Source organism: Ctenopharyngodon idella, chromosome 5 (genome assembly GCF_019924925.1).
Source record: "Ctenopharyngodon idella isolate HZGC_01 chromosome 5, HZGC01, whole genome shotgun sequence".
Lineage (NCBI taxonomy): Eukaryota > Metazoa > Chordata > Actinopteri > Cypriniformes > Xenocyprididae > Ctenopharyngodon > Ctenopharyngodon idella.
Genome location: NC_067224.1, coordinates 11,163,604 through 11,186,674, shown reverse-complemented (window position 1 = coordinate 11,186,674; position 23,071 = coordinate 11,163,604). Strand labels below are relative to the sequence as shown.

At 43.4% G+C, this 23,071-nt stretch overlaps 2 protein-coding genes across 12 annotated transcripts in view; one reads left to right on the top strand and one right to left on the bottom strand.

The window, feature by feature from the left end:
- LOC127512682 (uncharacterized) overlaps positions 1 to 7,079 on the bottom strand; it is a 124,340-nt gene extending 117,261 nt beyond the window's left edge. Inside the window, exon 1 of the mRNA XM_051893829.1 lies at positions 6,988 to 7,079. The gene's annotated coding sequence lies outside the window, so the exon portion shown is untranslated. The remainder of the gene's footprint in view (positions 1 to 6,987) is intronic.
- The window catches only part of LOC127512647 (integrin alpha-L-like), a 343,148-nt gene that overhangs the window by 37,658 nt on the left and 282,419 nt on the right, over positions 1 to 23,071 (top strand). For all 11 annotated transcript variants that reach the window (XR_007930234.1, XR_007930232.1, XR_007930231.1 and 8 more), the window contains 5 exons: positions 912 to 1,026; positions 1,505 to 1,632; positions 10,331 to 10,476; positions 10,641 to 10,794; positions 11,737 to 11,869. Coding sequence is in view for 7 of the 11 variants with exons in the window: in XM_051893749.1 (XP_051749709.1) it covers positions 912 to 1,026; positions 1,505 to 1,632; positions 10,331 to 10,476; positions 10,641 to 10,794; positions 11,737 to 11,869 (676 nt within the window). In the remaining 4 variants the exon portion in view is untranslated. The remainder of the gene's footprint in view (positions 1 to 911; positions 1,027 to 1,504; positions 1,633 to 10,330; positions 10,477 to 10,640; positions 10,795 to 11,736; positions 11,870 to 23,071) is intronic.

The following is a 23,071-nucleotide window of genomic DNA, read 5'->3' as shown; positions in this document are numbered from 1 at the left end:
GACCCAAAGACAGAACAAAAGTAAACAATACACCGATCGTAAGAGAGGATCTAAATTCCTTAAAATTGCGGCTGGAGATAAGGTGAGAGTGAGGAAGCCTCTTCATGTGAAAAAAGGAGAAGCCTGGTTCACTGATCTGTTGTCAGTACAACAACAAACAGGACCAAGTTCCTTCATCTTAAGTGATTGGAAAAGATGGAATTCGACACGTCTTTCACTATGCCCAGAAAGAAAGGAAAACTCTGCACAGGATGAAATAACTGAAAGAGGCTGTACAACGGAAAACACTGCTTTGAGTCTGAATAGGGGCTTAAGACAGAGACGCCCACCTGTGTGGACTCAAGACTATGTGATGGAGTAATGTGTCTGATAAGAAACAAATAAGTCAGACCAAGAAGATATGTAAAGGGTGTAGGTGGATCGCTGCCTATCTAGAAAAGTAAAATGTACACTGAATCCTGAAATGTTTGATAATATTCTGTTATGTTAAAAGGATAAAAGTGTGTCAGAAGATTTCATTATGCTCCTTTGAAATACCCATTTGAAATGCCTTGTTTGAATGCATAAAAGTTCATTTGAATATGCTTACTTGAGATAAATTTTGTTTGAGTAAATAAGACTTGAATAAGGTAATGATCTTATAAGAGAAGCAAGTTGTGTTGAGAAGTACACAATACTTGATGTTCAATTCATAGTAATTGCTTACTATAATATATGTAATTTGGAACTGCACCACTAGGGCTATCTAGTGAGAAACGTGATGTGGAGAACAAGAATAAAAGTTGAAGTGTTAGTGGTACACCGCATGGAGTGTGTTCTGTTGAAAAGGGTGAAAACACCATACTTAGTTCATTATTTTCCTAATTTAAAAGCTCAGGTTCTTCTTTAACATCTCTCTGGCTCTCTTCCAGGTGTGTGGTCCTCGTTTTATGCACAAATGTGAGGGGTTTAACTATCTTAATGGTCAGTGTGTGGAGATCAGCCCTAACTTCACTGCTGCTAACATGATGAAGCCAGCTTTCCAGGGTATTACAACACTGAACTGATAATACAATTCCTCAGTCACAATATTACTATTCTAATGCTGTGTTCTAAAAAAAAAATGTATTAAATTGTCTCTTGACCTAATAAAAATCAAATTGTTATTTTTTTGCATTTTATGTAAAAATATGATTATATAATATAAATATTATGTGTTACCTTTATTATATAATTTTATTGAACTATTTTCAATAATATTTATTTTTTAAATATTTTTTCCAATGTATTTTTTTGGAATGTGGATTTGAAATTTTTATTGTGTGTATGCATACATATTTTGCAATTGTCGTTTATCAACTATAGCCTTTTATAGAAAAAGCCTGTGTTCCAACTATAATATCCACCCTAAATATATGCAAGATTACAATTAGTGGCCAAATCATAGTATTTACAAATTGTAGATTTTCAGGTGGAACACTGTTGTTTTATGTCAACCTGCAGATTGTGTTTTTGTGTGTTTCAGAGTGTCATGATATGCTGGATGCAGTTATTCTGTTTGATGACTCTGGCAGTATTACCGCAGAAAATTTTGAAACGATGATCAGATTCATCAAGAACTTGATTGCCATGTTCTTGGACACACGAGCCCAGGTGTGTATGTACAGTGTGTCTATGTCTTTTAAGACTGGAATACACAACTTTTGCACATATTTTTTTCCCAGTCTATAGATTTTAGGTGAATATTGGTGTTTGAATGACATGAAAGTCTGGTATAATTCTTAGCCATTTAGTGTGTGATGCCTAGTTTTTCTCTGTAGTCATTTAAAGGTAAGGTAGGAAATTTTGGAGAGGCTAGCAATAGCAAGCTAGCTTTGAAAGCATGAGATCCCACCTTCCCTTCAGAGTGCTCCAAAGCCATTACTTCCAATTACTTTCAAAACACATGACCGCACACAGCAGAGTCTGCAAAGCTTCACGAGAGACAGCGTTTAATTACCTCATGTCTCAAAGCAAAGGAAAGTGCGCAGAAAGGAATGCAGCAGCGGCACAATAATCATTTTACCTCAATTATATTTTTTTCATAAACGCTGGAAGCCAAAATTGAAATCGAAAATCAATTATGATTAATCGCACAACCCTAGGTGGCTGCTATTTGTTTGTGGCACTCAGTGACTGTCTGTCTACAACTCTGCATAACTTTACTTTCTGCTGATGACTTGTGATGTCTGCATGAGCAGGGTGTGCGGTATGAGGCACCGGACTGGACAAAAGTGAAGCAAACTCTGCGAGCGAACGACACTGCGCGAGAGAGACCTAGTGTGTCTGAGAGCGATCAAACCTGCGTGAGAGAGACCGAGTGTGCACGTGAGAGAGATCGAGTGTGTCCGAGAGCGAGCAAACCTGCGCGAGAGAAAAAGAGCGTGTCCGAGAGCGAGCGTCAATGCGCGCGAGAGACCGAGTGTGTGTAAATTAGTAGGCCTTCAATAAATTGATTTACATGTAGGCTATTTCTGATTTATTAAGGGCAGAGTCATGTACTTTCGCAAACTTTGTGCACACGTGCAGTAGCCTACCATCTGTGCATTTGTGATGCACATGCAAATTCACACATGCATGTTACCTGTATATAGCATACACCTATAGCATACAGACATACACTCAATCACTTAATTATTCACTCTTTACAACTGGGAAAACACAATCATTCACTTCCTTTTACACGCAGCTAAACTATCAGGTCATGTCTTTGCCCCTGTTTCTGTTAAGATGATAGGCCTATTTTGTCTTGTTTTCTCCACTGTAACAAACAAACATACACCCTCATTTATTTACTTTTTAAGTTTTATTTACGTTCATCTACTAAACAGTTCATTTTCTGTTTCATTTAAAGGTGACCTATTATGCCCCTTTTGACAAGACATAATATAATTCTCTGGTTTCAGCTCAAAATACCCCATAGATCATTTATTATAGCTTGTCAAATTTGCCCCGATTTGGGTGTGAGCAAAATCAAGCCGTTTTTGTGGGTGGGTTGCTTTAAATGCAAATGAGCTCATGCTCCCCGCCCCCAAGCTCGCTCATCATTCCAGTACATTGAGGCATACATTATACTGAAGCTAACTCGGAAAATGGATCATTACAAACTATTCTCGATGCAGCATATAACATAGGTATGCCATGTGTTTTGTGGATGTTTGCTAAAATTCGATTCTGAATGATTTTGATAGCGTGCTACACAGTTAACGTGGCTAAAGCTACACACTGTTGGAGAGACTCAATGCGTTTATGAATTATACAGACTACACGCGTTTTTGGGTTAAAATAAAAATAACGAAATGGCTCTGGTCTCCGTGAATACAGTAAGAAACAAGGGTAACTTTAGCCACTTTTAACAGTACATTAGCAACGTGCTAACTAAACACATAAGGAAGACAATTTGCAAACATCACGAAATAAATATATATGAAATTAGATCAGTTGGTACCGATCCATCTTTGAGAATCATTTTCTGTGCAAATCCTGTGTTTTACTGACGATCGTGTGAAGCATTCTAGTCAAGTCAAGTCAAGTCACCTTTATTTATATAGCGCTTTTTACAATGTAGATTGTGTCAAAGCAGCTTTACATTGATAACTGGTACATTGTTTGACTGCACAGCAGCTCTTAAAGAATAGTGTCAATGCAGGCAGATCAAAAGCACTGTTGAATATCAAAATGTCAAGTCAAGTGTCCCCAACTAAGCAAGCCAGAGGCGACAGCGGCAAGGAACCCAAACTCCATCAGGTGACATCAGGTGGCAGACAAGTGGCAAATTGGTGTTAAAATGGAGAAAAAAACCTTGGGAGAAACCAGGCTTAGTCGGGGTGCCAGTTCTCCTCTGGCCAACAGTGCTTTGTTACAATTCAGGTTGCTATCATAAGTCCAATAGGATCGCAACATTAAAAGTATTTATTTCAGTTCCATCCAATTGAGGATCGTATTCATCACGCCGGTATGGACGGTTGTTGAGGAACTGTGTCGTGGCTGTCGTGTCGATGAGGCCTTCACAGGGGATGATCTAGTTGACTCAATCTCTGCTGATACTTCAGGGCTGCGTTGTGGTCGTGTCAAGGTGCAGGTCCTTGGTCTCACCTGGATACGGCCCGGATCCGGTTGACTACGGTGAACCTCGGGATAAACAGAAAGACTAATATTAGCGTAGATGCCATTCTTCTTCTGATGTAACGAGTACATCAGGTGTTATAGGAAGTGTTCCCGGTTCCGGCTGACCTAATTTATGCAGCCTAATAATCCTTTAACGGATTTGGAAATATAAATTGGTAATGTGTTATGTGTATGCCAGGTTAAAGAGATGCGTTTTTAGTCTAGATTTAAACTGACAGAGTGTGTCTGCTTCCCGAACAATGCTAGGAAGATTGTTCCAGAGTTTAGGTGCCAAATAGGAGAAGGATCTACCACCTGCAGTTGATTTTGATATTCTAGGTATTATCAGCTGGCCTGAATTCTGAGATCGCAATAGACGTGAAGGACTATAATGAATTAGGAGCTCGCTCAGGTACTGGGGAGCTAAACCATTTAGTGCTTTGTAAGTAATTAGCAAGATTTTAAAATCTATACGATGTTTAACAGGAAGCCAATGCAGTGTTGACAGAACTGGGCTAATATGGTCATACTTCCTGGTTCTAGTAAGAACTCTAGCTGCTGCATTTTGTACGAGCTGTAGTTTATTTATCAGGCGAGCAGAACAACCACCCAGTAGAGCGTTACAGTAATCTAGCCTTGAGGTCATGAACGCATGAACTAACTGTTCTGCATTTTTCATTGAGAGCATATGTCGTAGTTTAGATATATTTTTAAGATGGAAGAATGCGGTTTTACAGATGCTAGTAACATGGCCTTCAAATGAAAGATTGGTATCAAAGAGCACACCTAGGTTCCTAACTGACGACGAAGACTTAACAGAGCAGCCATCAAGTGTTAGACAATATTCTAGGTTATTACGTGAAGAAGTTTTTGGTCCAAAAATTAGAATCTCTGTTTTTTCTGAATTTAGTAGTAGGAAATTACTGGTCATCCAATTTTTTATATCAGCTATGCACTCCGTTAATTTTGTGAATTGGTAAGTTTCGTCAGGGCGCGAAGAAATATAGAGCTGAGTATCATCAGCGTAACAGTGAAAACTAACGCCATGCTTCCTAATGATATCTCCCAAGGGTAGCATGTACAGAGTGAACAGTAACGGTCCTAGTACTGAGCCTTGTGGTACTCCATATTGAACTTGTGATCGATATGACATGTCTTCGTTTACTACTACAAACTGATAACGGTCAGATAAGTATGATTTGAACCATGACAATGCAATTCCACTAATGCCAACATAATTTTCGAGTCTATTTAAAAGAATATTGTGATCAATAGTGTCAAATGCTGCACTAAGATCCAGTAACACTAATAGAGAGATACAACCACGATCTGATGATAAGAGCAAATCATTAGTAACTCTAATGAGAGCAGTCTCAGTACTATGGTACGGTCTAAATCCTGACTGGAAATCCTCACAGATACCATTTCTTTCTAAAAAGGAACATAGCTGTGATGATACTGCCTTTTCTAGTATTTTTGACAGAAAAGTGAGATTTGAGATCGGCCTGTAATTGACTAATTCTCTAGGATCAAGTTGTGGTTTTTTAATAATAGGTTTAATAATAGCCAGCTTAAAAGTTTTTGGTACGTATCCTAATGATAAAGATGAATTGACGATATTGAGAAGAGGGTCTATGACCTCTGGAAGCATTTCTTTCAATAGCTTAGTCGGTATAGGGTCTAACATACATGTTGTTGATTTTGATGATTTAACAAGTTTAGACAATTCTTCCTCTCCTAAAGCAGTAAATGAATTGAATTTTTCCTCAGGGACACTACAATGCACTATCTGACACGATACTGTAGTAGACGGTTGCATGGTTATTATTTTTTCTCTAATATTATCAATCTTGCAAGTAAAGAAGTTCATAAAGTCATTACTGCTGTGCTCTTTGGAAACATCAGAAGTTGAAGCTTTATTTCTTGTTAATTTAGCCACTGTATCAAATAAATACCTAGGGTTGTGTTTATTTTCTTCTAAGAGTTTTGAAAAATAGGCAGATCTAGCAGATTTTAAGGCCTTTCTGTACTCAATCATTCTCTCTCTCCACGAAATACGAAATACTTCTAGTTTTGATTTCTTCCAGCTGCGCTCCATTTTTCTGGCTGCTAACTTTAGGGCCCGAGTGTGGTCATTGTACCATGGCATTGGATTAATTTCCTTAATCTTTTTTAAACGCAAAGGAGCAACTGAGTCTAATGTGCTGGAAAAGACAGAGGCAATAGTTTCTGTTGCAACATCGAGGTCTTCTAAGCTGTCTGGTATGCTAAGGCGATGAAAATGATCAGGAAGATTATTTATAAAGCAATCTTTAGTGGTAGAAGTGATGGTTCTACCATATTTATGGCATGGAGGCAGTTTAGCCGCCTTGACTAAATGTAGTATACACGAGACTAGATAATGATCTGAGATGTCGTCACTCTGCTGCAGAATTTCAACAGCATCAATATCGATTCCATGTGACAATATTAGATCTAAAGTATGATTATGACAATGAGTGGGTCCTGACACATGTTGTCTAACACCAATAGAGTTTAGAATATCTGCAAATGCCAATCCTAATGCGTCTTTTTTATTATCTACATGAATATTAAAATCACCAACAACAAGGACTTTACCTGCAGCTAGTACTAACTCTGATAGAAAGTCAGCAAATTCTTTGATAAAGTCTGTATTGTGTCCTGGTGGCCTGTATACAGTAGCCAGCACAAATGTCAACTTACATAATGTTACGTAAAGTACCATAGTTTCGAAGGAATTATATTTGAAAGACTTCTGACTAATACTGTAAATATTACTATAGATTACAGCAACACCTCCCCCTTTGCCTTTCTGACGGGCATTGTGTCGATAATCATAACCTTGAGGACTAGACTCATTTAAAGTAATGTAATCGTCCGGTTTTAGCCAAGTTTCTGTCAAACACAGCACATCTAGATTATTATCTTTGATAATATCATTAACAATAAGTGATTTTGAAGAAAGGGATCTAATATTTAACAACCCGAGTTTTATCATTTGTTTAGCATTATTATCTCTATTTTTTATTTGTTGAACATCAATTAAATTTTTACCATTAAATGGGTTTGGAAGTTTTTTGTTTTTACTAATTCGGGGTACAGACACAGTCTCTATTTGAAAATATCTAGGTGTAAGAGTTTCTATGTGTTGAGAGTTATCTGAATTTTCTGACTTCTGTAACGTGAGGCAGCTAGCAGACGGTCGGTTTAGCCAGTTTGTCTGCTGCTTTCTGACCTGGGCCCCAGTTTGTCATGTTTCAGTTCTAAGACTATGTGCCATATTACTAGAGAGAAGAGCAGCACCATCCCGGGAGGGATGAATACCATCTCTTTTTAACAGGTCAGGTCTGCCCCAAAAACTTTTCCAATTATCTATGAAACCTATATTATTTTGCGGACACCACTTAGACAGCCAGCCATTGAGTGATGATAATCTGCTAACTATCTCATCACTCCGACGAACAGGAAGGGGGCCAGAGCAAATTACTTCTCCTGACATTGTACTTGCGAGTTCACACACCTCTTTAATGTTAATTTTAGTGATCTCCGACTGGCGAAGTCGAACATCATTAGTGCCGACGTGAATAATAATCTTAGAGTATTTACGATTAGCATTAGCCAGCACTTTTAAATTTGCTTTGATGTCAGGTGCTCTGGCTCCCGGCAAACATGTGACTATGGTGGCTGGTGTCTCTATTTTCACGTTCCGTGTAATAGAATCGCCAATAACTAGGGCACTTTCAACAGGATTCTCAGTGGGTGTATCACTGAGTGGGGAGAACCTGTTTGATGTTCTTATTGGAACGGAAGAGTGGTGTTTTTCGCGGCTAGGCCGCCTCACCGTTACCCAAGTGCCCTGCTGTGCGGGCTCTACAGCCGGAACCGAACAATGTACAGAGTTCACTAAGCTAGTCGCATCCAAAACAGTATCTGAAGCCCTTGCATTCTTACTATCCTCGATTAAAGTTTGGATGCGTGTCTCTAATTCTGAGATTCTCTCTGTCAGCCTGACTATTTCCCTACATTTATGACATGTAAATCCCTCATCACTGACAGAGAGAGCTATGGTAAACATGTGGCAAATGGAACAGGTAGCAATGCTGGGAGAGGATGACATGACTCACCGTGTTTGTAGACTGATCCGACTTACCACAGCTGTTTGAAGAACGCGTTGAAAAAGGAGCGCGCGAGCGACTGTTAACAAGTTAACAAGCTAGCGCTGCAAATGCAAATGCGTTGTAACAGCGATTTAGATTCAAATATTACAAGCTAGCGACGTCAGATTAGTGTGGTAGGCAATATTACATATACGGTAATAAAAAAATAAGCAACAATGAATAAAAGTAAGAGATTCAAAACAAAGCTATACGGAGTTACAGACGCAAACCAATCTGAGCAGCGAGGCAGACAGGAGCAATCCTATTGTGTTCTATTGTTGTGCAATCCTATCTAGTGTTAATGACTTACACATGCTATATGAATTTATCTAGCCACATTCCCTTCATAAATAAAATTGCACCACTGCATCCTTAGTGGCTCAGAGTTTTATGGAGACTCATATGTTTGCCATTATCTAGACGTTAACAGATCATAGATAATGTTTACATAGCTGAGACATATCACAAGCTCAGGGATGGACGTTCTTGAGTGCTGCTGTCCTGCAGAGTTTTGCTCTGACACAGCTCACCTTCCTTTAGTAGCTTTAGTAATCCTGAAGACATTCAAGTGTGTTTGATCAGGGTTGTAGCTAAACTGCGGGACAGGCTGATGCTGCACTCCAGGACCAGTGTTACTCGACGCTTGCGAAAACAATGGTGGCGCCGTGGGTGGAAACATACAGATTCAGGGGGCGGTAATATTATAATAAGGTCCCCTTCCTTCCTTTTTTTTTTATTTAATTAATTAATTAATTTATTTTTTATACACCTATTGTTTTGCTATAAGACATTAATTGATCAAGTTGTGCATGCATTACTTTTGGACTTTCCAAATAATTGCAGTCTTTTATTTTCATGGTATGCATCTACAGATCTCTCTTTCTAAAAATGTCTGTCTTCTGCTGAAGAAAGGCAGTTGTGCACATTTGGGATAGCATCGGGGTAAATGAATAATGAGAATTTAATTGAACAAATGAACAAATTCTTTAAAGGATTTAAGATAAAGCAAGTACTATTTTCCTTTTTCTTGACTTCCTGTTTATATTTAAGCTGGGATTCAGTTTGGGTCAGTTTTAGCCAATTTGTCAATGCCTATTTTTTGCCTGTGCTTTAATAAATAGCAAATTATGTACCATATCTATTTATTCTTTATTTATTTTTTCTCCATCTACTGAAAAATAGTTTGATATGTCTGTATACATTATATACTACATAGGCTATTAGAGATGTTAATTATGTATCGTTTATGTAATGTATTTTTATATTGTAGAATTATAGCTGTAACCATTGCTGCAAATGTAAAACGGTATTGAAATGGTAGCTAGAATTATAGTAAATGGCTGTTGTGTTCTTTCTATTAAACTTTTATCCCAATTTTATAACAATAATAATAATAATTCCTTACATTCATATAGCGCTTTTCTGGGTACTCAAAGCGCTTTACATATGGAAGGGGGAATCTCCTCAACCACCACCAATATTGGTCCCCAAATTCCACTCCTACTGTAGAATTGTTTTAATGATTACATATAATCTGATCCATGTTTAGTAATTTACTAATGCTCCGAGCCTCGGGTCTCTCTCGCACAGTGTCGCTCGCTCTCTGACAACTCGATCTCTCTCGCGCGCAGGTTTGCTCGCTCTCGGACACACTCGGTTTCTAAATAAAAAATAGCATGTATTTTGTATGATCTCTCTTATTTTGTTAAAATTATTCACATTTTCAACTTTCAACTTTCAAGCAGCACTGTATGCTGACAGGCACCGACTGAATGCAATGATTGGACGAACATTTTTTGGTCCTGAGACTTCCACAGAAGATATATGTACATGTTTTAATATATAGACCACTTCTATTATTGATTGCTTTCAGAATACTGGTGAAGAGTCTCAACCAGTATAACAAAAAATGATTATAAAAATATTGCCTACCCTACCTTTAACTCGGCAAGTGTATGATGCCTAGCGTCCAGCCTTTATTTGTTATATCACTATGGTGTCATATTCATATTGATTCTGTGTCTCAGGTGGCAGTGGCCAAGTTCTCCACCAGAGTTTCAGCTGTCTTTCATTTTGAGAACTTTGCCGTGAATCGAGACCCAGACCAACTAATGAAAGATGTGACCCAGGCACAGGGAGATACTTACACGCCTTCTGCAATACGTTTTGTACTGTGAGTGCAGCCATTATTGTAATCACAATTATTAATTTGATTACTTGTACAGCTTAAACTCCACTGTACTGCCATATATTTATTGTGCAATATAAATGGGTTCTGCTATGATGTGAAGCCAAAAAGTTGCTGTTTATTGCTCTTTCATTCCCCCTTCTCCCCAGTGAAGAGATGTTTTCTGAGAAGGTGGGAATGCGAAGCAACTCTCAGAAGTTATTGCTGGTGATCACTGATGGAAAATCAAATGACCCCAAAGAGGAATTTAAGAATGTAATCCTGAAAGCAAATGAACGAGACATCACACGATTTGCCATTGGGGTAAACATGAATAATGAAATAAATTGAAAGGAATATTCCAGGTTAAATACAGCTTAAACTCTATCATGCGGTTAGCACAGAACTCCTCTATTAGAGCTTATAAGTGCTTTCACACCTACAGTCTTTTCTGGAAATTTTTTAGATTGGCGATCATTTGTGTACAAGACCTGAGAGAGTAAAATATTTCTGTGACGGGACCTTTTCAGAAATAACAATAAATCTGTTCTTTCAATTTTCCATGCTGAGAAGTTTTAATATTACCAGTAAAAATCCAGTAAATTATCATTATGATGCTATGTGTAAACAAAGAACAGGATTACTGGTCTGAGCACTTACAAAGTCTGGACACACTGACAATGTTTTTGTTTTCCACTGCAATGCTTACAAAAATACTATTATAAATTAATTTTGGAGAAATACTTTATATAAAAAACTTAATTTTAAATGACCTTCTATTAATGCAAATACAGTAGGGGTTCAAAACTCAGTTCCTGGAGGGCCACAACCCTGCAGAGGTCAGTTCCAACCCTGCTCCAACACATATACCTAGTTTTCAAATCCATTAGAACAACTGGTTTACATCATGGCCAGTTTTGCAATAAGTGATAAAAAACAAACAAACAAAAACAAAAGAAAACATGAGTTAATCTTCGAAATCATTGTTTTTGTCTTGCATCACATAATGAAATTGGATGTTCAGTGTTAATTTTCCCCAAACTATTTTAATGGCAGATTTGGTGCATTTTCTGGAAAAGTAAATCTGGCCATTTTACAGTAATTTACAGTATTTATTGTGTGAAAGTGGCTTATTTTAACCTATAATATTCCTTTGAATAGATTTAATTAAAAAATTAAAAATCAATCTATTCAATAAATGCTGGTTATCTTATTTTATATATATATATATATATATATATATATTTTTTTTTTTTTTTTTGTCAGGTTGGTAAGGAGTATTCTCATCCTGAGCTGGAGGTGATCGCATCGTCTCCTCAGTTTGTGTTTGAGACAGAGAGTTTCAGTGCTCTCACCACGATCCTGAACCAACTAAGGGAAAAAATATTCTCCATTGAAGGTACTGGGCAAAAGTAGAGAACTGACATATCTAAATAAGTCTCAATAAAGGAAGTCCAACAAGCTATCTCTGTTGTGGAGAATTAAGTAAAGCCGTATTTGTGCTGGAACAGGTGGATTTGTATCTGCACTGGTGTTTTGGCAAGAACACATAAGACTAATTTGAACCAGAGTTTCGAGTTTACTGTTTATTTAGTTAGTAACAATGAGTGGTCTGAAAATAGCAAACAATACCAAATATTTTAGATATACAGTTAATTCAATAACATTCACAGTAAACATTGTTACATAATTAAAGTTGTTGCAGTACTTGGTCCACAAGATTTTGTCTAGAGTGCGCACATGGCGTTAAATATGATAGACGCCATTATAATGTCATTACAGGCAGTAACGGTGAATATAAGAAACTGCACATAACTCAAATCTATAGTCAAGTCAAGTCACCTTTATTTATATAGTGCTTTTTACAATGCAGATTGTGTCAAAGCAGCTTTACAGTGATAACAGGAAAACAATTTTGGCTGCACATCAGCTCTAGAAGAAAATGGTGTCATTGTCCAGCTTAAGTAAGTTAAGTACTGATTCATTCCATTGTAAAAATCATTAGGTATTACTTTAGTTCATTTATCTATACAGCAGCTCTGGAGAAAACAGTGATGTCATTGTCCAGCTCAGTTCAATTCGCATAGAATGGTGCCAATGCAGGCAGATCAACTTGACATTCAACTTGATTGTTGAATATCAAGTTGAATGTCAAGTGTCTCCAACTAAGCAAGCCAGAGGCAACAGCGGCAAGGAACCCAAACTCCATCAGGTGACAAAAATGGAGAAAAAAAAACCTTGGGAGAAACCAGGCTCAGTCGGGTGGCCAGTTCCCCTTTGGCCAACAACAAACAGTGCATGATTATGATTCAGGCCGCATTACGGGTCATAAGTCAGATCGGAACAGTCAAAATATTGAATTCAGTTCCATCTGGTTGAAGATCGGATTCATCACGCCGGTATGGAAACGGTTTTGTTGAGGATCTGTGCCACTGGCTGTCGTGTCGATGAGGTCTTCACAGGGGATAGTTGACACAATTTAGCTGACATTTCAGGGATGTGTTGTGGTCGTGTCTAGGTGCAGGTCCTCCATCTGATCTGGATATGGCCCGGATCCAGCTGACTACGGTAAACCTTGGGATAAACAGAGAGACTAATATTAGCGTAGATGCCATTCTTCTTATGATGTAACGAGTACATCGGGTGTTATAGGACGTGTTCCCAATTCCAGCTGACCTAATTTATGCAGCCTAACAATCCTTTAACAGATGTGAAAATATAAATTGATAATATGTTATGTGTATGCCAGGTTAAAGAGATGCGTTTTTTAGTCTAGATTTAAACTGACAGAGTGTCTGCTTCCCGAACAATGCTTGGAATATCTGTTCCAAAGTTTAGGTGCCAAATAGGAGAAGGATCTACTGCCTGCGGTTGATTTTGATATTCTAGGTATTGTTAACTGGCCAGAATTCTGAGATTGCCATAGACATGTAGGACTATAATGCATGTAGGACTATAAGAGCTCACTCAAGTACTGGGGAGCTAAACCCTTTAGTGCTTTTAAGTAATCAGCAAGATTTTAAAATCTATACGATGTTTAATAGGTAGCCAATGCAGTGTTGACAGAATCGGGCTAATGTGGTCATACTTCCAGGTTCTAGTAAGAACTCTAACTGCTGTGTTTAGGACCAGCTGTGGTTTGTTTATTAAATGTGCAGGGCAACCACCAAGTAGTGCATTACAATAATCTAGCCTTGAGGTCAACTTACTGTTCCGCATTTGTCATTTAGAGCATATGTCGTAGTTTAGTTATATTTTTAAGATGGAAGAATGCGGTTTTACAGATGCTAGAAATTTGGCTTTCAAATGAAAGATTGGTATCAAAGAGCACAACCAAGGTTCCTAACTGATGACGAAGACTTAACAGAGCAGCCATCAAGTGTTAGACAGTATTCCAGATTATTACTTGCAGAGGTTTTTGGTCCAATAATTAGAATCTCTGTTTTTTTCTGAATTTAGTAATAGGAAATTACTAGTCATCCAAATTTTTTATATCAGCTATGCATTCCGTTAATTTTGTGAATTGGTAAATTTTGTCAGGGCGTGAAGAAATATAGAGCTGAATATCATCAGCATAACATTGAAAACTAACGGCATGCTTCCTAATGATATCTCCCAAGGGTAGCATGTACAGAGTGAAAAGCAACGGTCCTAGTACTGATCCTTGTGGTACTCCACACTGAATTTGTGATCGGTATGACATCTCTTTGTTTACTGCTACAAACTGATAATGGTCAGATAAGTATGATTTGAACCATGCCAATGCAGTTCCACTAATGCAAACATAAGTTTAGAGTCTATTCAAAAGAATGTTGTGGTCGATAGTGTCAAATGCAGCACTAAGATCTAGTAACACTAATAGAGAGATACAACCATGATCTGAAGATAAGAGCAAATCATTTGTAACTCTAATGAGAGCAGTCTCAAGAGAGCAGACAGACCGGCTAAGCCGACCATCTGCTAGCTGTCTCACGTCACAGAAGTCAGATAAATCACAACACATAGAAACTCTTTCACTTAGATATTATCACAAAGAGACTGTGTCTGTACCCCGACTTAGTAAATACAAAAAACTTCTAAACCCATTTTAAGGGTAAAAATTTAATTGATGTTCAACAAAATAAAAAACAGAGATAATACTGATAAACAAATGATAAAGCTTGGGTTGCTGAATATTAGATCCCTTTCTTCCAAAGCACTTATTGTAAAGTATATTATCACAGACAATAATCTAGATGTGCTGTGTTTGACAGAAACCTGGCTAAAACTAGACGATTACATTACTTTAAATGAGTCTAGCCCTTAAGGTTACGATTATTGACACAATCCTCGTCAGAAAGGCAAAGGTGGAGGTGTTGCTGTATTTTATAGTAATGTCTTTAGTATTACTCAAAAGTCTTTCAAATATAATTCCTTCGAAGTGATAGTGCTTTATGTAACATTATGTAAGTTGACATTTGTGCTGGCTATTGTATACAGGCCACCAGGGCACCATACAGACTTTATCAAAGAATTTGCTGATTTTCTATCAGAGTTAGTACTAGCTGCGGATAAAGTCCTTGTAGTTGGTGATTTTAATATCTATGTAGATAATGAAAAAGACGCAATGTCCGAGCCGAAAGGGGAGGCGGAGGAACTCGACAGGGTTCGCCAAGTGGGGAACTCCACTGGAGTAATGGATGCACATATCCGGCCCAGGGGGCGGGAGTGGCATTGCAAGCCAACACTAGAACGGGCTCTTCGTGTCTACCGGCTGCTGGAAGCGAGAACACGGGAAGATGCCGGTTCCACACGAAGGCTATAGAATCTAGCGAACGTGTTGGGTGTCGCCCAGCCCGCAGCTCTACAGATGTCTGTCAGCGAGGCGCCGTGCGCCAGTGCCCAGGAAGAGGCCACTCCTCTAGTGGAGTGGGGTCTCAACCCGAGCGGGCAAGGCACGCCTTGGGACTGATAAGCCAAGGCGATGGCATCCACTATCCAGTGGGCCATCCTCTGCTTGGAGACAGCCTTTCCCTTCTGCTGGCCTCCGTAACAGACAAAGAGCTGATCTGAGGTCCTAAAGCTTCTCGTTCTATCCACGTACAGGCGCAGAGCGCGGACGGGACAGAGCAAAGCCAGGGCTGGGTCTGCCTCCTCCAAAGGCAGCGCTTGCAGGTTCACTACCTGATCTCGGAAGGGAGTGGTAGGAACCTTGGGCACATATCCAGTCAGAAGGTCCTTCCTCAGAGGAATGGGCCAGGGAGGTGCTGTCGCGAGGAGCGTCAGATCCGAAAACCAGGTCTGAGTGGGCCAATACGGAGCCACTGGCAAGACCTGCCCCTCGTCCTCCCTGACTTTGCATATGAGCTGTGCGAGAAAGCTCACTGGGGGAAACGCATACTTGCGTAGGCCCCGGGGCCAGCTGTGTGCCAGAGCATCCGTGCTGAGCATGCTGTCGGTCAGGGAATAAAACAACTGGCAGTGGGCAGTCTCTGGGGAGGCGAACAGATCTATCTGTGCCTCGCCGAAGCGCTGCCAAATCAGCTGGACCACCTGGGGATGGAGTCTCCATTCGCCCGGAAGCGGAGGCTGCCGTGAGAGCTCGTCGGCTGCACGGTTGAGAACGCCTGGGACATGAATGGCATGAAGTGACCTCAGATGCTTCTGACTCCATAGCAAGAGATGGCGGGCGAGTTGCGACATGCGGTGGGAGTGTAGACCACCCTGACGGTTGATGTCCGAGTGGACCAGTACGTGCTTGTCTGACAGCAGCTCCTTGAGGCGACTCGAGGCAATTGATATGCCAATGCAGTTGAGGCCCCGTCCACAGACCCGACGCTGCGTGCCCGTTGTATGTGGCACCCCACCCCGTGGCAGAGACATCTGTGTGGACCACAACATGTCTGGACACTTGTTCGAGGGGAACTCCAGCCCGCAGGAACGAAGGGTCCGACCACTTGGTAAGAGTGTGACGGCAGTTTGGTGTCATGGGGACACGGAACGTACCGCGCTGCCACGCCCATCTCGGGACCCGACCGTGGAGCCAGTGTTGAAGCGGCCTCATATGAAGCAATCCGAGCGATGTGGCTGCGGATGCCATATGCCCCAGGAGCCTCTGAAAGAGTTTCAGTGGGGCTGCTGTCCTGCGCTTGAGCGTACTCAGGCAGTTCAACACTGACTGGACGCGCTCCTTGGTGAGGCGCGCTGTCTGGGCGACCGAGTCCAGTTCCATACCGAGATAAGAGATCCTCTGCCCGGGGGCGAGTTTGCTCTTGTCCCAGTTGACCCAAGACCCAACCGGCTGAGGTGAGCTAACACCATGTCCCTGTGTTCGCACAACTGCTCTTGAGAGCTGGCCAGAATGAGCCAGTCGTCAAGGTAGTTGAGAATGCGAACGCCCTGTTCCTTGAGCGGAACAATGGACGCCTCCGCAACCTTCATGAAGACGTGGGGCGACAGGGCCAGCCCGAAGGGTAGGACTTTGTACTGATATGCCCGACCCTTGAATGCAAACTGTAGGAAGGGTCTGTCGAGGCAGAATCGAGACATGAAAGTAGGCGTCCTTCAGGTCGATCGCTGCAAACCAATCCTGGGGACGGATGCATTCGAAAATGCGCTTCTGCATAAGCATCTTGAACGGCAGCCTGTGAAGGGACCGATTCAGGACACGCAGATCCAGGATTGGCCATAGCCCACCACCCTTCTTGGGTACAATGAAGTAGGGACTGTAAAACCCTGACTCCATATCGGCTGGAGGGACCGGCTCGATTGCATCCTTTGCCAGAAGGACAGCAATCTCCGCCCGGAGAACAGGTGCATTGTCCAGAGACACGCGAGTGTAGTGGACACCCCTGAAGACGGGGGGTGGGGGGTGGGGGGGTGGGGGACAAACTGAATCGCATAGCCGAGTCTGATAGTGCGAATGAGCCAGTGGGACGGGCTGAGGAGCGCTATCCAGGCTTCCAGACACCGAGCCAGCGGGACCAAAGGCACCACAGACGTACCTGGGAGTGGGGCAGCGAAGCAGAGTGCTGGGACCCGACTCGGACGGCATAGCGGCCCGAAGTGAGGTCAGACTCTGCGAGGTGGCAGTGTGCATGGGAGACAGCTGGGAGGTGGCCTCGACCATCACACTGGGACCTGTTGGCGAAATGAGAGGGGGGTGAGAGTGGCAAGGCGGGGCCTCGCACACTAACAGCAACCCTCTTGAGAAACTGCTCTCTTTGTGAAAAGGTGGGTACCACTGGACTCCGGAGAGCCAGCGGCGGGACATGACAACACACAAATTCCCCCCGGCCCTCCTCCGGGGGAGGGAGAGATGCTGGAATCCTCTCCCGCAGAGCTGAATCCCTCTCCTCCAGGTCGCCCGTCTCAGGGCCGCTTCTTCGACCTTTTGCCACCTGGCTTGGCTTGAGCGGGCTGGGCGCCACGTCCGAGACCAGCTCCCTGCTGTTTGGCGGGTGTGGTCTGCTGCTATGCCGACTTAGCAGGGGCGGAGGACGACGCAGGCGGGCGCCCTCGGCGACGAGCAGACTGAGGCTGTGTGGCCGGCGGCGGGCTGGAGGCAGCAGCGGACCGCCGGGGTAGGACATGTTTGATGGCCTCAGCCTGCTTCTGTGCGGCCGAGAACTGCTGGGCAAAGCTCTCGACCGCGTCGCTGAATAGGCCGACCTGAGACACAGGGGAGTCCAGGAACCGATACTTATCAGTCTCCCTCATGTCGGCCAGTGTCAGCCAAAGGTGGCACTGATGGACTACGAGTGTAGCCATCGCCTGACCAACAGAACGTGCCGTTACTTTTGTCGCCCGGAGGGCGAGGTCAGTGGCGGCACGCAGCTCCACAAGCAGCTGTTAATCAAGGCCACCCTGGGGCATATCCATGAGCGCTTTTGCCTGATACACCTGTAAAAGGGCCATGGCATGCAGAGCGGAGCCGGCCTGTCCACAGGCTTTGTAAGCTTTCTCTGTCAAAAAGGGAGAAAGCTTACAAAGCCTGAATTTACAGGCCCGGGATGGGAGACGCGGTTCACCGCACCAGCCGGCGGCCGTTGGACACAGCTGCATCGCAACAGACCGCTCGACTGGGGGATCCCAGCGTACCCTTTTGGCCTCTCCACCATCCAAGGTGGTGAAGGCGGAGGAGGGACCAGCCCTGGCACAAACTAGGGCGCTCTCCAGGACTTGGTCACCTCCTCATGCACCTCCGGGAAGAATGGCACTGGGGCGGGGCGCTGAAGGACCAGGGCTGGCCGCCCCGAGATACCAATCCAGCCGAGATGGTTCGGGACACGGTAGAGGATTCCACACGAGCCCGACCTTCTCGGTGGCCCGGAAAAGCATAGCCGTCAGCTCGGGATCGGCCTCGGGCAACGCTACCGTCCCGGAGGGAGGCAACGCAGCCGAGTCTTCCTCTCCCGAGGACTCCTGCTCACCTTCTGATGCCGCGATCGACATCTGATCATCCGCAGGCGCGCCGAAGGACACGGCTGGTCACTCCGTAGAGGGACCAGGACGATCCATCGGCAACACGAGCTCGGCGGGGAAGCTCTAACCGTAATCCTCAAATTGCCCTGCCTACACACCGACGCACCGTCACCCCGGCCGAAGCCAGAGAAAACGGCGGAACGGGGCATAGGGGAGGGGACCCCCGCTCCCTAAGAACCAAGGAACGAGAGTCTCGATCTCAACACTGAGATAGTCATGTTCCCACAATGAGAACATGAACTATCCACAAAAGCTGCTTCAGCATGCTAAACGCCCAGACATGTGATGCAGCGATTGTGACCGTCAGCGGGGACAAGGGAACGACCGCATCCAGTAACGCACAGACGAAATGACATCTTGAAAAAGACACAGGGTTCGTCTGTGAAGCTCTTTTAGAAGGGGAATCAGCTCTGATCTTGTGCCGAAGCACACAGGGATCAGTCGCGATGTGATCGGGTACACCACTCCCCGATCACAAAGCAGGGAACCGGCCCAAATCGCAACCGTCAAAGATAGGTAGGAAATATGCTGTAAAAACAGCAGTTGAGAGCACACAAGCTCAGACTCCTCTGCAGCTCGCGACCTCGCTGTAAAGTGCTGTGACACCAACACAAGACTGCTGAAAATCTCTTCAAGGCTTTGTAAGAGTTTAACTCCAAGTCAAATAGCTAAGAACCAAGGCAGAAACACCACAGTTGGCTCCGAAGCGAAAGACAGAGTGCGATTGCATCTGCTTCCCTATTTATACCACCTGACCGGGGCGGTGCGCATTATGCAAATATCGCACGCCAATTCCATTGACTTGTTGTAAGTTTACTCAAAGCAGATAGGGCTCTCTAGCGATATCCCAATTCGTCGGTCACTACTGATGTACGTCGAACGTGACCGACTGAAAGGGAACTAGAGGTTTTTCGCATTTCGTGGAGAGAGAGAATGATTGAGTACAGTAAGGCCTTAAAAACTGCTAGATCTGCTTATTTTTCAAATCTTTTAGAAGAAACTAAACACAACCCTAGGTATTTATTTGATACAGTGGCTAAATGAACAAGAAATAAAGCTTCAACTTCTGATGTTTCCAAATAGCACAGCAGTAATGACTTTATGAACTTTTTTACTTTCAAGATTGACAATATTAGAGAGAAAATTATAACCATGCAACCGTCTACTACAGTATCGCGTCAGACAGTGCATTGTAGTATCCCTGAGGAAAAATTCAATTCATTCGCTGCTATAGGAGAGGAAGAATTGTCTAAACTTGTTAAATCATCAAAATCAACAACATGTATGTTAGACCCTATACCGACTAAGCTATTGAAAGAGATGCTTCCACAGGTCATAGATCCTCTTCTTAATATCGTTAATTCATCTTTATCACTAGGATACGTACCGAAAACTTTTAAGCTGGCTATTATTAAACCTCTTATTAAAAAAACACAACTTGATCCTAGAGAATTAGTCAATTACAGGCTGATCTCAAATCTCCCTTTTCTGTCAAAAATACTAGAAAAGGCAGTATCGTCACAACTATGTTCCTTTTCAGAAAGAAATGGTATCTGTGAGGATTTCCAGTCAGGATTTAGACCGTACCATAGTACTGAGACTGCTCTCATTAGAGTTACAAATGATTTTCTCTTATCATCAGATCATGGTTGTATCTCTCTATTAGTGTTACTGGATCTTAGTGCTGCATTTGACACTATTGATCACAACATTCTTTTAAATAGACTCGAAAATTATGTTGGCATTAGTGGAATTGCATTATCATGGATTAAATCATACTTATCTGACCGTTATCAGTTTATAGTAGTAAACGAAGAGACGTCATATCGATCACAAGTTCAATATGGAGTACTGCAAGGCTCAGTACTAGGACCGTTGCTTTTCACTCTGTACATGCTACTCTTGGGAGATATCATTAGGAAGCATGCCTTTAGTTTTCACTGTTACGCTGATGATGTTACAAGTTGCTTACGCAGGAAACACACGACGAAGGAAATAGGAGATAAGATAAGTCTTTACTTGATAAATCCAACAGGTACAGGAAGGCACGCAACACAACTCATGAAAAACGAGACCGGACAATGAACATAGGAGAAACAGGAACTTAAATACATGGAGCAACTAACCAAAATGACAAACAGCTGTGACCTGTTAGTGTCCATGGTGACTGATGATGGCGGGAAAACAGAACAAAGGAGATCATGTGACATATGACAACAAACAGAACGTGGCTGAATCTGTAACATCACGCCCCCTCCCGGAAAGGCGTGTCCTCGCGCCGTAGAGCGAGGGGAAGATGAAGATGGGATGCAGATGACGATGTAGGAGGTGGTTCAGGAGGCGGACAGCTCACCAGGAGGAGGCAGAATAAAGGAGTCCAGGGTGGTGCAGGAGGTGGTGAAGTCCTTGAACAGGGACGGGCTGATGGTACCCCAGTGCACAACCAGGGCTGTGCTCCACGGCGGCATCGCTGGAGGGAGGAGCCATGGTGGAAGACGTCATGGTGATGGCAGGAGGCGATGTCGACGTGGGATGTGGAGCCCACCACGTAGCCAGAGAGCCGATGCTGCGACAGGACACTGATGACCTCGACGACCACGACGGAGCCGCAACGACGACCCCCCGAGGTGGAAGCAGGGATCCGGAGGGCTGAGGTTGAGCTGGAGCGACCGAGGGCGGAGGTGGAGCCTGAGGGAGGGCGGAGCTAGCTGCAGCCGAAGGGGTGGAGGGCCGGAGGGCAGCGAATGGCCCGTAAGTCCGTGGCACAGGTTGAGTGGAGTCTGACCGAAGCGGAGCCGACGTACCGAGGGAGTCCAGCGAAGCCAAAGGTCCGATGGTCACTGCTGACACCGAGGGTGGAAGGAGCGCAGGCGTGGGAGTCAGGACGACGGGTCGAAGTGGAGTGGAGCATGCAGAGGTTGGAGGCGGAGCCACGGACTCCCGAAGCCCTGGAGGAGATGACTCCCAGCAGTCCTACGTTGTAACCGCGCCACTGAGAGGAGGCAGAGGTGGAACAGAGGGGCTGATGGGAGACAGTGAAGACAGGGTAGCAGAACTGGTTGGGGACTGAAGAGGATCTTGAAGGGTAGAACAGATATCCACATGAAATAAAACAGTCTCAAAGTCATTTTGGAGTGGTGGTGGGAGAGAGAGGATGGGTGGAGACAGAAAACTGGGGACATGATAAACAGATTCCGCTAATAGATCAAAAGGTTCAATATCTCCAAAATTACATAGGTCCCATGCAGCATCCAAAAACTCACTCTCAGTGGCGGGAGGGTGGGTAGGGCTCACTTCCATGCCCTCAGTGTCCACTAAAACTCTCTCAGCGGTGGATGTAGCAGCCGGCTCGCACACCTGGTCAGACTCGTGTTGCTCAGGCTCCATCGCGTTGTTTAGCTCGGTCGCTCCAACAGGCGCTGGCTCAAACATCGCGGCGGAGTCCCTCACGTGGCCTGCGGTGGGCTCAAGCTGTAAATCCTCGCCGTCTGGGTGGTCTTGGTTGTGCACTGGGTCGTGAGTGAGGCTGGCGTCATCGTCCCCCAGCCCCCAGCACCCACTCCATGAATTCCTGGAAGCTCCCCCGAGGACCCCTCCCGGATAACTGTGCTCTTGTAGAGCTGTTGAGTCTGGCGATCAGGAACGAACACAGGATGTCATCCGGGAAGGTGGTGAGAGGGGCTAGGAACAAATAATCCGTTAAGTGTTCCTCGAGGGAGCGAGTTCCCTGTTCAAGGCACATTAGTAAAACTGGTGCAATGTCATTAGTGCCAACAGGGTGATAACAAAGCAAAACACTGAACAAGAAACTGAGAAAAAAAAAACTTCTATAAGCGAGACGCTTACAATCACTTTTGTTAGGTCCGGTCTCCTGTTACAAGTTGCTTACGCAGGAAACACACAACGAAGGAAATAGGAGATAAGATAACTCTTTACTTGATAAATCCAATTGGTACAGGAAGGCACGCAACACAACTCATGAAAAACGAGACCGGACAATGAACATAGGAGAAACAGGAACTTAAATACATGGAGCAACTAACCAAAATGACAAACAGCTGTGACAATCAAGTTAGTGTCCATGGTGACTGATGATGGCGGGAAAACAGAACAAAGGAGATCATGTGACATATGACAA